The sequence below is a fragment of the Alosa alosa genome, chromosome 22 (assembly GCF_017589495.1).
Source record: "Alosa alosa isolate M-15738 ecotype Scorff River chromosome 22, AALO_Geno_1.1, whole genome shotgun sequence".
Classification (NCBI taxonomy): domain Eukaryota; kingdom Metazoa; phylum Chordata; class Actinopteri; order Clupeiformes; family Clupeidae; genus Alosa; species Alosa alosa.
The window spans coordinates 28651903-28668140 of record NC_063210.1 but is presented as its reverse complement, the minus strand read 5'-3'; the positions used below and the strand labels follow the sequence as shown (position 1 = coordinate 28668140).

General features: G+C 41.4%; 1 protein-coding gene and 1 long non-coding RNA gene across 2 annotated transcripts in view; both read right to left on the bottom strand.

Annotated features, from left to right (window-relative positions):
• Window positions 1–16238, bottom strand: part of doc2a (double C2-like domains, alpha) — a 117576-nt gene that overhangs the window by 18979 nt on the left and 82359 nt on the right. Inside the window, exon 9 of the mRNA XM_048233910.1 lies at window positions 6535–6722. Within this exon, the coding sequence (XP_048089867.1) occupies window positions 6535–6722 (188 nt within the window). The remainder of the gene's footprint in view (window positions 1–6534; window positions 6723–16238) is intronic.
• On the bottom strand, window positions 11194–12223 carry LOC125287860. The gene is made up of 3 exons (XR_007192423.1): window positions 12118–12223; window positions 11764–11938; window positions 11194–11386 (listed from the first exon to the last, which is right to left on the bottom strand). It is a non-coding gene; the product is annotated as an uncharacterized LOC125287860 (long non-coding RNA).

Here is a 16238-nt window from a genome sequence, read left to right as displayed (position 1 = left end):
CATAGGTAGCCAGTGTAGCTGGATGAGCAGCGGGTAACATGTGCCCTTTTTGGGTTGGTTGTAGACCAGGCGCCGCTGCTCTGGATCATCTGAAGTGGTTTCACCGCGCAGGCTGGGACCTGTCAGGAGTGGCATTGCAGTAGTCGAAGCGTGAGATGACAATTGCCTGAACCAGAAGTTGGGTAGCATCTTGAGTCAAGTAAGTCCTGATTTTCCGTGATGTTGTGAGTGCAAAACGGCATGCCGAGGCGACTGAGGCAACATGATCCGAGAAGTTTAGTTGGTTGTCAAGAACAACTCCTAGATTTCTTGCAGTCCTGGTCGGTGAAACAGACAGGAGTCAAATTTGATGTTGATGTCGGGTGTATGGTAGGTTTAGCTGGGATGACCAGCAGTTCAGTCTTTGAGAGGTTCAGCTGGAGGTGGTGTGCCTTCATCCATGTAGCTATGTCTGAAAGGCAATCCGGATCCGTGCTGAAACCAGGGGGTCGCCAGGGTGGAAAGGACAGATAGAGCTGTGTGTCGCCTGCATAGCAGTGGTATGAGAAGCCGCGCTTAACGGGATAATCTGTCCCAAGGAGGTGGTGTAGATAGCAAAGAGGAGGGGCCCCAGCACTGATCCTGGGGACCCCCTGTGGTTAGATGGTGAGGTGCGGATAGCTGACCAAGCCATGATATCGCTAAACGAGCGGCCCTGTGAGGTAGGATTCAAAACCAGGAGAGAGCAGAACCGGAGATTCCCATGTCAGCGAAAGTATAGAGAGAAGGATACGGTGATTAACCGTGGTCAAAGGCAACCGATAAGTCAAGCAGAATGAGTACTGATGACCGGCGATTCGCCCTGGCTTCTTTAAGGCTTCTGTTACAGACAGCAGAGCCGTTTCCGGTAGAGTGGCCTTTGAACCCAGACTGATTTGGATCCAGAAGGTTGTTCCCAGAAAGGAAGTCAGAGACCTGTTTGGAGACTGCTCGCTCAATGCCTTTGGATAGGAAAGGCAGTAGTGAGACAGGGCGTAGTTCTCGACTTGAGCAGGGTTGAGAAGCTTTCTTAAAACTTGTGTTACCCGGGCCATTTTGAACGCTGTTGGAAATGTGCCGGAGATTATGAGCATTGATCACATGTGTGATAGCTGGAGCGATGGTTAGGCTGATGGACTGAAGTAGGCTCGTAGGTATAGGGTCCAGCGAGCATGTGGTAGGACGGCCGCATGTCAGAGTCTGGACACTTCATTCTCGGAGAGAAAGCGGAATGCTGAAAAAGATGTTCCAGCAGTCCCTAGAGGTTGTAGAAGTCGCGTATCTGAGCCAGATGTGCGTTGAGTGGGCATGTAGAGAATTTACTGCTGATTGCCGCCACTTTGTTTGTAAAAAATGAGGCGAGGGTATCTGCAGTAAGGCTGGATGGAGGAGGAGGCAGCTGAGGGTTGAGTAGCGATTTGAAGGTTGAAAAAGTTTTCGAAAGTCTCTAAGCGCTTGTTGATTTTGTCATTGTAGAAAGCAGTCTTTAGGCAGCAGTGATGCTGGCTGAGAAGGAGGCCAAAGTGTCTGGTAGTTTTTGAGGCCAGCTAGTTTGATTTGAAGACATTTCCTCGCTGCTCTGAGTTTGCGCGCCATGATCGGAGGGGGTCATTTAGCCATGGATGAGAATGTTTGGATCGAGCTGGCCTTGTGGTAAGAGGGCACAGCTCGTCTAGACACGAGGTCAGTGTGGAGCAAGCGAAGTCAGTGGGTTTCATTAACCTCCAGAGAGGAGAAGGTGTTGGAGTGGAGGTAGACCGAGGCAAACCACAGAGGAGAAGTGCGTTGGAGACAGGTTCCCGGATGTTATGCGGCGAACGCGACCATCGGCTGAGGAGCCGGAGGCTGTTCTGTCAGGCTGACGCTGAACTGGATGAAGAAGTGGTCAGAAAGATGGAGAGAAGCCACCATGAGGGTGTCTGTGCTGCAGTTCAGTGAAAGATCAAGTCAAGCTCTTTGCCAGCTTTGTGAGTCGGGTGGGCTTTGAACCAGTTCGAGGTCAAAGGAGTGGACCAGGGCCAAAAGTCCGCTGGAGCCTGGGGCATCGGGCGGATGTTCATATCACCGAGAACAAGAAGCGGACAGTCATGCTCAGGGATGGAGGATAGCAGAGTGTCAAGTTCGTCAATAAAAGTCCTTTAGTTGGCCTGGAGGGGATGGTAGATGACCAGCAATGTAGAGTTTTGCTGGGGCTCACCGTGATGGCATGGAATTAATGAGACATATTTGTTTGTAGGCAGTAGCGGGTGAATTTCCATTTGTTGGAGATCAGCAGGCCCGTCCCTGTCCTCGTCCAGATAGGCTGAGGGGTGTGGATAGTCTTGTAAGGTTAGTGGAGAGTGCAGCCGGGTGGCAGTGTTCTCTGGTTTGATCCAAGTCTCAGTGAGAGCAAGGAGTTCCAATGAAAGGTGGTTGGCATAGCCAGCTATGAAGTCGGTTTTGTTGACTGCGGATTGACAGTTCCACAAGCCCATGGAGAAGGAGGTTTCTGTCGGTGACACATGTGTTTATGTGTGTTTACATGTATACATGTATGTGTGTGTGTGCTTACATGTATGTGTGTGTGTGTGTGCATTTACATGTATGTGTGTGTGTGTGCGTTTACATGTATGTGTATGTGTTTACATGTATGTGTGTGTGTGTGCGTTTACATGTATGTGTGTGCGTTTACATGTATGTGTGTGTGTGCGTTTACATTTATATGTGTGTGTGCGTTTACATGTATGTGTGTGTGTGTGTGCGCTTACATGTATGTGTGTGCAGTGTTCGAATTATACCGTGAGCTTCGGGGGGTACAGCTATTTAGACTGGTGACGTCACTCTCCATTTTATATAGGCTTGCACATGATTTCACACTTATGGTTCACAGTCAATTTTCTTTCGAAAATTCATAAGGTCATATGACCGTGGCTGGCTGACCAACAAGGTAAAAGAAACTAATCATACTACCAAGCACAATATACCCTACACGTTACATGTGAAAATTAAAACTTAAATTTAAGACCCAGAATTGTTTACAGATGGGCTACAGAAAGTCTCCCGTTTAATAGTCAAGTTCACCTAGCCTAATACAAGGCCTGTCTTTGGTTGATTTGATTCGTTTTACTTAGATAGCGTAAGCCTACCAAACATCAAGCAAATGAAAAAAATGACTTGTTCGACTTTTGTTCATGGTTGGAATACAAATATATTCACATTGTTTAACCTAGGCATTTCATACAATGTATAGATAGCCTAGTGCATTGTGCGCAGTTTATATCACAAATTATACAACAATTGGGTTCTATGGAACTTTTTATTTGTTTCTGATTGGCCGAGAGACGTTCCATGAGTTGGAATATCCCTGGACATTTCAACTCAGACTTTGCACAGCTAATAATAAATCACTCCGCCGATACAATCTAAGATTTGACACAATGTTTTCATCCCAGCCCTCCACTATTTTAAGCAATGGGTTACTCCCTTAGCAAACCATAATCTAAACAGTGCTTCACCACATCTGTGGATTAAGCCACACAGTCAACTCAATGTAAGTAAGATAAACGAGGATGCTAATTGTTCTCAGCATTGCCAGCATTGTGTATAATATGATTGTCACTTGGAGGAGACTTGTCTAACGTTAGCTAACCGCTGCTAACGTGCTAGCATCGTCACGTCAGGCTGTGCACAGTAGTGTGACATTTATTCACCATAAATTAATAAAGTTGAGTGGTTCTGCAATGTAGACTATGTTTCCGTTTTGCAGTACCATGTCCCCACATGACATGGCCCAGTGTCCTTGTAACATGCATGCAGCAAACCTAGATATGAATGTGATTTCAGCCCGACTTTCAACATTTCTTTCAAGAACACACGTAAACCACAAAGACCCGTAACGAGGGATCTGGAATGTTGGTTACCTAGCAACCAAGACGCTGTCTATTGAAAAGGGAACTGCTTTTTGATGCGTAAGAACGATGTCGAAAAATAGTTTGTGGTAGAATTGTTGTATAAAAGCAATATAGCACTCGTGATCGTGGGATTGGTCATGGATATTCCCACGGCCGTAGCCACGAGGCCACTCTCACTCGCTTTTATGACAGACGAATCTCTAATAATGCCAACGAGGAAAGACAAGTCCAATTGACTTCTTATATGTTCACGTAGCGTTTCAAACAAACTGCAGGTAACGTTGCAATTATGGGTGTATGGGCATTTGCTTAAAAAAGGTTGAGAACCACTAATCTACAGTACATGCGAAATTCCCTGAATATTAGTGCATATTCCCTCTTGTTAAGACATTAAGAATGAAATTGCACAAAATGATAAATCGCCTGATTAGTCTGCTAAATCGCCTGATCAGTACCCTATATCTATGGAACTCCTATGGCGTGTGATTGTAGGCCTGATTTTTAAGCTAAGCAGCAGCAGCGATGGTCGTGGCCGCTGAGTGGAAGGGAGACCTCCGGTTAAACCATAGCGATCTTGCTACTCAATGTTTTCCAAAAGTTGGCTATCACAGTATTGCAAAGGCAGTGAAATATTAGACAAATGTATGGATACCGCTTGTTAACCCATACCGCATATACCTTTTGCAGCTCTGTGCATTTGTTTTAATTTGTTAGTATTATATCATAGCAAAGAACACAGTCTGAACGTAACAGAGAAATGGTACTGTCCAATTGGGGTGAGGGTTTGAAAATCGTATTTCATTAGATTATATCCTGAATTGTTGGTATGTGATGGTAATACTGTATTTAATTACATGCAATATAGGATAACATTACATTTAATTACATGCAATATAGGATAGGATAACATTACATTTAATTACATGCAATATTGGATAACATTACATTTAATTACATGCAATATTGGATAGCATTACATTTAATTACATGCAATATTGGATAGCATTACATTTTATTAACCCCCCAAACTATTATTTTCATCCCTTTTGGGAGGGTCCAAGTCTCATCTAGGGGGGTCGGACCCCCCAATACCCTCTATCAGCCTCTTGCAACAGCAAATGTGGTATTGGCTACAAATGTCAAAATCTCGCTAATATTGGCCACATGCATACAGTGGTGGAGGAAGTACTGAACCTCAGTACTTAAGTAAAAGTACAAATACACAGAGAAATATTTACTTTAGTAAAAGTAAAAGTACCACAATGACAACCCTACTTAAGTAAAAGTAAAAAGTACCTGCTTTTAAATGTACTTTAAGTATTAAAAGTAAAAGTATTTGCATAATGATTTATTCTCTTAATATCTATATTCTAAAAGGAAAAATCAGTATGGGCTGTGGCATTTTAATTAAGCTAGTTTTAGGTTATACCGAATTAGATAGTTTTAAGTTAATGCAATTGTGCTTACCATCTGTGGCCCAGTTTACATTCTGACCTACAATTCTAGAGACTGTAATTCTGGTTATCTACTAGGGTGATCTGCTGAGTAATATCATTCAGCAAAACACGAGCCTGAAGTTTAACGGGTAGACAAGGGAAACGTTGGGTGGATCATAATGCCAATTATGCTGATTGAACAGAAAAGTTGCTGAGAAAGGTGTCTTTATGATTAAGTTCAGTTTCACTTGGCGCAGACGATAGACATTGAAGGAGCGCTCACGCTACTCCCCCAATTGTAGGCTATGCATCTTTATTTGATCACACACAATTAAGGAATATTTCCTAATCTGGAAAATGTTACGCTTTTTTTCGCCACCGGTTCATTAATAGTCTACCATTCATTTGTGCCGCAAATGATCAGACGTGTGACAGAAGCATGGGCATAGCCTGTAACTTCGCTGATCCATGGATAGCAATCTCATCGGAGAGGAGGCCCTAACGCTGCAGATAACAGACAGAGAAAGGCACAGAACACAGTTGCATGTACAGTGTAGCCATGGGTCTGGTGAATATAGCCTACCGAATGCAGATGGCTACAAGCTCACGCTTTGCCTGGTCTAGACTAGAAGCTTATGTTTCTAAGAATGCACGTGAGCCCAGAATCTTTGGTAGCAACCCCCCCTGGTAAAACAAACGCGGTTTGTCAGAGAAAAAAAAACTGATCATAAAATGTATCGTAAAAAAGGAACGATGGTGTTGTAGAAATGTAGCGGAGTAAAAAGTACAGATAATTGCTGTAAAATGTAACGGCAAAAGTCAAAAAGTATGCACTATAAATTTTACTTAAGTAAAGTACAAATACGTGGAAAATTTACTTAAGTACAGTAACAAAGTATTTGTACTTCGTTACATTCCACCACTGCATGCATAGGCTGGTCACTAGGGGCCTCAGAACAATATTGCACCTGCAAATTGGTGTCTCTGTGTGTGTGTGTGTGTATGTGTAAGTGTAAATGTGTGTGTGCCAAATTAGTGTGTGTGTGTGTGTGTGTGTGTGTGTGTGTATGTGTGAGTGTATGTGTGCCAAATTGGTGTCCCTATGTGTGTGTACTTCATGTGTGTGTTTGCTCATGAATGTGTTCCTTTTGTTTTGTGCACACGTGTGTGTGTGTGTGTGTGTGTCTCACGTTTTGACGTAGGGATCGGAGAAGCCGTTGACGTCCATGGCAGCGAGGTGGGCACAGCGCTGGACCCCCACACACAGACGGCCCCTCTGGGCCTCCTCAGCGGCTCCCTCCTCAGGTGGAGGCAGGAACTGCAGTGACAGCAGCAGACGTCCCCTCTCCTCCAGGCTGTGCAGCTGCTCGTTCTCCCACTGGGGGTACAGTGTTGTGTGTGTGTGTGTGTGTGTGTGTGTGTGTGGGGGGAGGGGTACAGTGTTGTGTGTGTGTGTGTGTGTGTGGGGGTACAGTGTTGTGTGTGTGTGTGTGTGGGGGTAGAGTGGTGTGTGTGTGTGGGGTACAGTGTTGTGTGTGTGTTTGTGTGGGGTACAGTGTTGTGTGTGTGTGTGGGGTACAGTGTTGTGTGTGTGTGGGGGGTATAGTGTTGTGTGTGTGTGTGTGGGGGTATAGTGTTGTGGGTGTGTGTGGGGGGGTATTGAGTGGTGTGTGTGTGTGTGTGAGGGTATAGTGTTGTGTGTGTGTTTGTTTGTGTGTGTGTGGGGGGGGTACAGTGTTGTGTTTGTGTGTATGTGTGTGGGGGTATTGAGTGGTGTGGGGGGTAAATAATAAAAACATTATGTAAAAACATTAGTAATAAGAAATAAGAAAAACATGTTTAATCAAAAACTCCTTAGACGGATAAGCAGATAATTATACTATGGATCGGACCTGGAGAAGGAGGAGTGTGTGTATCTATGAGTGTGTGTGTGTATCTGTGTCTGTGAGTGGGTGTGTGTATCTGTGTCTGTGAGTGGGTGTGTCTATCTGTGTCTGTGAGTGTGTGTGTGTCTGTCTGTGTGCGTGTGTGTGAGTGAGTGAGTAAGTGTCTGTGAGTGTGTGTGTGTGTCTGTGAGTGTGTGTGAGTGAGTGAGTGAGTAAGTGTCTGTGAGTGTGTGTGTGTATCTGTGTCTGTGAGTGTGTGTGTGTGTCTGTCTGTTTGTGTGTGTGTGAGTGAGTGAGTAAGTGTCTGTGAGTGTGTGTGTGTGTCTGTGAGTGTGTGTGAGTGAGTGAGTAAGTGTCTGTGAGTGTGTGTATGAGGGGCCGTGCAATACATTATTCATACTGCCTCTCTCACATACATACATTCTCCTCTCACATACATACATTCTTTGTGTTCTCAAATACATACATTCTCCTCCCACGTACATACATTCTGTGTTCTCACATACATACATTCTCCTTTCACATACATACATTCTGTGTTCTTACATACATACATTCTCCTTTCACATACATACATTCTGTGTTCTTACATACATACATTCTCCTTTCACATACATACATTCTCCTCTCACATACATACATTCTACTTTCACATACATACATTAGAAGTTAACCAGGAAGTGACATATCAGGAAATATTATAATATTGAGGGAAGTGACATATCAGGAAATACTTTGCAGGACATTATTCCTATTGTTCCTACTTTTCCTAATTTGTTGCTCAGTATGATGTTATGCAAAGCCTTTAGGTGTACTTTTCAAGTGCTGTTTTTGTGGAGTTGTATTTTGTTGGTATGTGCCAATGAAGATGACATTAGGCATTTTTTTGGTGATGTTTTACGATGTGCTGAGGACATACAAAGGGGAGGTGTGGATTCTTTTGTGCATGAGAGGTTGTATTGGGAACTCTCTGATCACGTGCACACTTTATCAGGATTGTTGTCAGTTTTAAGATCTGCTGAAGACAGAGAAGCAATCAGGGCCGTGGAGTCCTTGTATGGATTTCTTAATTTTCTGGTTACTGCTCATGACAATAGACAGAGAACAGAGTCTAAAAAATATACACATACTTATGCCATCAACTCTAATGACTGGCCGTCAAGGCAGGCATCAATACAGTATTTCAAGACCTCAAATTCTTCACCTACTATCACTTGGAATGAATTGGCAGTCCATTATTATTTAACGGTGCCCTGGTTTAACATTAAGTTAATGTAAAATAACAACATTAATTTCCTGTAAACTAACAGGAAACAACTGGCAGGATTTCCAGGAGCTTCCCGTCGTTTAACCCTTGTGTTACCCTCAAATCTTACCGACATGCTTTATCCTTGGGGTCAATTTGACCCCAGCTAAATAAACCCTCAGAAAATGATTATAATTCATATTGTTACCCAGTTTTTTTGTGACAGGTACTTAACAAGAGTGTAATAATCACCATCAAAAGCCCTACAAAACAATCCCACTCCCCCACACCCCTTTATGAACCATGGAACCCTGGCTTGCAATATTACCCAGTGTCAGCAGCCCAAAGGCTTGCATTTGCTTCACCTTTTGACTTATACAGTCCTGCCAAAATGACTTATATGTAATATGTACTTGTATATGTAATAATGATATTAACAATATGTTCTCAAATATTCATGTATCTTATGTTTCATACAGCTGGGGTCAAACTGACCCCAAGGAACATCAATGTACAAAATATTTGTACAGGACATTGAAAACATATTATTGTACAAATTTCATGCTAACTCTGTTGTACCCTTCAATTGAGGAAAAGTCATGAAACATGAAGCAAAAAAAAAAAGTGAACCATATATTTTATGATTTTAAACGTTGCTTGGAGTCAAATTGACCCCAAGGATAACAGGAGGGTTAACGGCAGACTACCATAACATTAAATTCCTGTTAAGTATATAACATAATTTTCATGTTGGGTAACAACAAAAAAATGTGATCTTCACGTTAGTTACACAACAGGTCTTTAATTTTTTACAATTACAGGAAACAAGTGCCATATATTGAGTTCATCCACTCTCAAATCAACATTTTAAAGATAAAAATCAATTTTTTCACATCAGTTACTTATTTGTAGTTTAACAGATATTTTATTTCACAGCACTTACTTGACAGTCTAACAGTAAAGTAATCTTTTGAAAGATGAAGGGACATGAAGCAAGATAATAGTAAATAGTAGTTTAGGAAAATGTAGACTGACTATAATCGTATTTCAGGATCAGGGAATAAGACAGAAGAATTGTCATGGAAAATAAAAACATCGCATTAGGCTCATGTATCATGTATGAATGTAAAATGTAGATACATAGTAGTATTTTGAAAATCGGATTTCAAAGAACAGGCAATAAGACACAGAGGAATTACAATGGAAAACAAAAACATTGCATTAGGCCCGTTTAAAATGTAGACACGCTATCTAGTAGTATTTTGAAAATTGTATTTCAAAAAACAAGGAATAAGGTACAGAAGAATTATCATGAAAAACAAAAACATCGCATTAGGCTCGTGTATCACGTATGAATGTAAAATGTAGACACGTGATCTGTAGTATTTCAAAAATCGGGAATAAGGTACAGAAGAATTATCATGGAAAATAAAAACATTGCATTAGGCTTGTGTATCACATATGTATGTAAAATGTAGACATGTTATCTACAGTAGTACTATTTCAAAAAAAAAAAGATACACAGGGCTCTACACTAACATTTTTTTCCAGGAGCACTTGTGCGCCCAAGTTAAAAAAGTTAGGAGCACAGACAAAAATTTGGGCGCACAGTCAGTTCTGTACTTAACTTACACATAATCTAACATTATACTGCAGCTAACAGTTAAACATGCCAGTGCACCAATTGCGAATATTAAGAATGACTGACAACATTTAGGCTACAGGAAATAGGATTTTAAAGATCAGTGCCTACTTTATTTTCAGTCTGTTCTATTTTCCTACATTTTGTTAATGTAAAATAGTATAATACATTGCCATATTTGCATTTAGCCTGTATATCAAGTATCCTGCCAAATGTAGGCTAATTCATTTATTTGTGAATCCATCTGTAGCTAATCCAAATATGCCCATGGTGACCTATCTGACTGCATACTGCCTAATACTACTACTAAAACAGTCCATTTTCTCTTCCACAAAACCCATCATAGGCTAAACAAGGATATATATATATATTTTATACTTTTACTTTTTATTTGAAATATCTGCATTGATGGGGGCAGTAGGCAAACGTTAGGCCTACTTTCATTTTGCACTTCAGCTTGTATTCGGTGTAAACAATCAAGCATGCGTGGAAGCCTGAAGTTGTCAGTAGCGTTCTACCTTTGAACAAAATGGGAGTAGGCTATTACGGGAAGCTACTTTTGTGCCTGTTCGCTACAGCTATATTTTGCATATTGGCCAATACGTCAACTGGGCTAAAAGGCATGTTAGGTTACCTTTCCTTTTCTCACTGCATTCTCAGAATCTCATCCTGTTCCTCCGATATCCGATGAATTCGGTGGATAGAAGAACTAATTTCTTCAATCTTTACATCTTGGCTGGCTAGTCTAACTTTCCACTTTTTCTGCATGCTCTTGGATTTGATAGAAGCGACTACTAGCGAGTCACAACGCGAAACTGCTAACGTTGATGGGAGGTGTAGTTTTTATGCTGCATTCGCGACGTGATTCTATGGTTTGCACCAGTAATGTTTCTTGATGTTGCGGTGTATTTTGTAGACAAACATTGACATGGTTAGAAGTAATTCGCACCAGTGCACCTAAATATTTTTGCACTTTCATACGCCATCATTTTTACTTTCGCGTAATGCGAAAGTGAAATGGGCGCACTGTAGAGCCCTGATACAGAATAATTATCATATATTTATCAATTATCAATATCATTGCATCGCATTGGGCTTGTGTACATGTGAGAATGAATAAACTGACAGATTATGTCCAGAAGAATTTAAAGTACAGAGATGAGTATAAATGATAATCAGGGAGGAAATCAAGTAACATTCATGAGAAATCAAGTAACATTCACTTTACTTATTAGTGATTGTTCTTAGGCTTCTTCTGGTACTTTTCTCTGTGAGAGAGAGAGAGAGAAAGAGAGCGAGAGAGTTACAAAAACTGATAGGGTACACTAGGATTCATGTAGAGGAAAATTGTGCCAAAGTGAATTAATCGGATGTGAATTTGTAACGTTAACACACTTTCTCACAATGAAATTAACTGACATTTATTACTTACTGTAACTGCATTTATATTTGATTTAATCAGTTGTATAAAGTAGAAGTATAGTGTTCTGTGGTTATTACAGCAGTACTATGCATGATTGCTCTCTTCAGAGGGTGTAATCCTGTATAGTGGTGCTTATAACTACATAGTAGACTACTACACAACCCCCCCAATACATACCACACATAAAACAAATTCTGGTTCGAAAGTGTGACATGAACTTACCTCTGGATGAATTCAAGGGTGCACGCTGCCTCCTCCTGATATTGCAGATTCAGAATGTAGAAGGTGGAGCAACATGTCGCAAGGCCTGTTAGAAATGTGGCGAGGTTGGACCCTTCACAAACGATTAAGGATTCAATGCTGACCATCCACTTTTGATGATTACCTTGTCGTTCACCTGAAAAAATTAATTTATCATATTCAATTTAAGATATAGATCCACATGTCAACTATGATTAGATTCCTTTTAGGATTTTGTCCAAACAAAATTCAATACAGAAAAAAAACCTTTGTTCAAAAGTTGATTTAAATATGTATGTTGATCATTATTACTCTAGTGAATGAAAACAAACATACCTAGTAATATCAGACGAGGCGTCACAGGTAGGCTTGGAAGACTCAACATCAGCTACAGTCGCACATCCCTTAGCAAAAGAAAAGAAAGGCACTCAACAACTCTTCATGATGTGTGTGTGTGTGTGTGTGTGAGAAAGTGAATGTAATCTCTGTGAGTGTGTGTGTGTGTATGTATGTAAGGAGTGAGTGAATGTGAGAGTTGTCTGCAAGGTGAGTATGAAAGGTGTGTGTGTGTGTGTCTGCCGTTGAATGATTAAAAGTGATGAGGCGGGTGTGATAAGATGTTTGTGTGAGGAATGTGTGTGCAAAGTGAGGGTGCTTGCTTTTGAAATTGTGTCTGTTTTATCAAAACTACATTGTTTATGGTTTCTATATATGTGCGTCTTAAGACCTAGATAGATAGATAGATAGATACTTTATTGATCCCCAGGGGAAATTCAAGACCTGCATGTCTCTTAAATTTCATTTGACAATCTGGAACACAGCATGGACGGTCTATATTGGGTATATTGTCATGCAATTTAGGTATGGCTCACATAAATAGACGCAGTTATGCTATGGAGAGCTAGCTAGGCTACTAACTAGCATTAGCTTTCTAAACTGTCAACTGAAGGACTTAACACAACTTTAAGTAATTACCAGCACGGGCGAAATCCATGCATACATACAAGTTTGTGCCATATTGTTTATTTGGCCACTGGTTTATTAAACTGATGATGCTAAGCAGACTTAGCTAGCAAGCACGTGTTATAGCAGGTAAATCACGCGAGTTAAACTTTCAAAAACTACGTATACCCTACACATACCAATACATTTAGATGGCTTCAGATTGCAATGAAGAAACGTAAAATTTGATCGACAAGTGATAACGTTAACGATAACGCATGGCTTAAGAAGGGCGAAAGCGCGGTCTTGGCTAGCTGAATAGCACTGCTACTAACTTCGTTTCAGCAGGGTAACATTCAGAGATGTTGTATTATACAACTTGTATAAACATGACGAGTGTGGTTTCAAACGTTGTATTTCTGGTCAAAGATGACAGATAAACTCACCTTATTGTGTTGATGGGTTTGGGTATGATTCCAACGTATCGTCTTCTTCTCTCAGCAGACAGCTTCCCATCACCAGAACGAAGGTAACGTTAATAGATAACAGGAAGTACGTGTGTTCCAGAATAAACATTACGGGCATGGTAAATAACAGTGTTGGAGCCTGATTTTACACATTTGTCTTACTAATGACCAGAAAGTCCTGTTTATTAAAGGAAACCGGTGAATAATGTTGGAATCTGGGTGTAAATTTACAGAAACTTTTTACAGTGGGTAGTCAGAACACATCGGCCCTTTTTAGCCAATCACGTCATGCTAAATGGCTGGCCATCCGTTTCCACTATACTACTTCCGTTTCCACTATACTTTCTCACACACACACATACATTCTTCTCACACACACATACATTCTTCTCACACACACATACATACATTCTTCTCACACACACATACATACATTCTTCTTACACATACATACATTCTTCTCACACATACATACATTCTTCTCACACACACATACATACATTCTTCTCACACACACATACATTCTTCTTACACATACATACATTCTTCTCACACATACATACATTCTTCTCACACACACATACATTCATTCTTCTCACACACACATACATTCTTCTTACACATACATACATTCTTCTCTCACATACATACTTTCTTCTCACACATACATACATTCTTCTCACACACACATACATACATTCTTCTCACACACACATACATTCTTCTTACACATACATACATTCTTCTCACACACACATACATTCTTCTCTCACATACATACATTCTTCTCACACATACATACATTCTTCTCATACATTCTTCTCACACATACATACATTCTTCTCACACATACATACATTCTTCTCACACACACATACATACATTCTTCTCACACACACATACATACATTCTTCTCTCACACACATACATACATTGTACATTACATACAATAATGTCTTGCACGTCCCCTCATATGTGTGTGTGTGTCTGTGAGTGTGTGTGTGTGTCTGTGAGTGTGTGAAGTGTGTAATAAATGGCTGAATCCTACAGGAAGTGTGTGTTCCTCTCTACGGTCTGATGGGTCCTCACAAGGCATCACACGCACACGCACACACCTGTGCACACACACACACACACTCACTCACACACACACCTGTGCACACACACACACCAGCTTGAATTCCTCAAATTCAGCCCACGCTCTTATCTTCCCACTGGGATTTGCTTTCATCCTTTCTCCTCATCTCTCTCTGCATCCCTCCTTTCTCATCTCTCATCCCTCCTTTCTCCTCATCTCTTCTCATCTCTCACTGCATCTCCCTTTTCTTTGACTTCTCCTATTTAGGGCCTTCCAGTTGTGTGTGTGTGTGCGCACAAGTAAAGTGTGTGTGTGTGTGTGTGTGTGTGTGTGGAAGAGAGAGAAAGAGTGTATGCTGTGTGTGAACATTTCTCTGGTTGTTCTGGGAATCACTGCGATTACCTGTAGAAGTAATGGATATCACACGCACAAGCACACGCACACACACTCTGACAGCTGAGCTAGTGTGTAGTGATCCTGGCTGACCAGTCAAGCACTGATGTGAAATGAATATTATCAGTTGGTTGTCATATGAACCACCATGCATGTCGTGCAGAACACAGCAGACAGCCAATCAGCTTCTCTGCCTGACAACCAGCAGCCAATCAGTTTCTTTGCCTGACCACAGACAGCCAATCAGCTTGTCTGTCTGACAGAACAGAAGCCTCAACCCCCATGCTTGTTATCTGGAACCCAGAACTGACCATGAAAACCAGTCAAACGGATCCCCATCCAGTACTGCTAGTCCAGGCAGCTGCACCTGGACCAACTTGTGGCCCATTTGAGGCTTGTGAAACCCAGGACTGGCGGTGTTAACCCTGTTCTAGCGGCTAGCGGTGCTTAACTTGTCCTAACGTTGCTAACCCTGTCCTAGCGGTGCTAACCCTGTCTTAGCGGTGCTTAACCTGTCCTAGCGTTGCTAACCCTGTCCTAGCGGCTAGCGGTGCTTAACCTGTCCTAACGTTGCTAACCCTGTCATAGCGGTGCTAACCCTGTTCTAGCAGCTAGTGGTGCTTAACCTGTCCTAGCGGTGCTAACCCTGTCTTAGCGGTGCTTAACCTGTCCTAACGTTGCTAACCCTGTCCTAGCGGTGCTAACCCTGTTCTACCGTCTAGTGGTACTTAACCTGTCCTAGCGGTGCTAACCCTCTCTTAGCCATGCTAACCCTGTCCTAGCGGCTAGTGATGCTTAATCTGTCCTAGCGGTGCTTAACCTGTCCTAGCGGTGTTAACCCTATCCTCACGGCTAGCGGTACTAACCCTTAGGGGTGTGCATTGGCACTGCCCTCACAATTCGATTCTACGATGCATTGCAATGCATTGCGATGCATCAAAATTCTACTGCACACAACAAGGCAAATTTTGAGGTCATGAGGCAATACAAGCAGTCAGATAATGGAATTTCACCATTTTGAGAAAGGCTACTTGGCCTTCAGTTGGGCATATTTGGTGGGGGGCACAAAGGCCACATGTCAGGGCACCATGGCCAAAGTTAACTATACAGTAGTAGGCTATAAAAAATGATCAAAGTTGTATTTAGCCTATTCACAGCAGTAGACCTGCATCACTGTAGCCTATGAAACATTACAAAAACATGAAACATGGCATTTTACATAGAACTGTAAATCATCTGATCATCTAATATTTAGATATCTAGGATATATTTAACATTTATTTTATATTTGGCCTGTTATGAAATCATGTATTGAACAATTTAAGCACAGCTCAGTTTTAAGACACTCAAATAGCATAGATGCATGCTTAGCATTTTGTGATCATTAAGGCCACTTTCACAAACTTTTAGTCAGCTGTCCTCTGATTTACCAATATCTAGACGATATTTGTAACATTTCTTTTGTATTTGGCCCATTATGAAATCATGTAGAATAATTTAAACACATTGTCTTAAAGCCCAAAGCGGCTAACTGTACAAGGGACTGCTTTACACCTTTCTGTTCGGTAAGGTCAGCT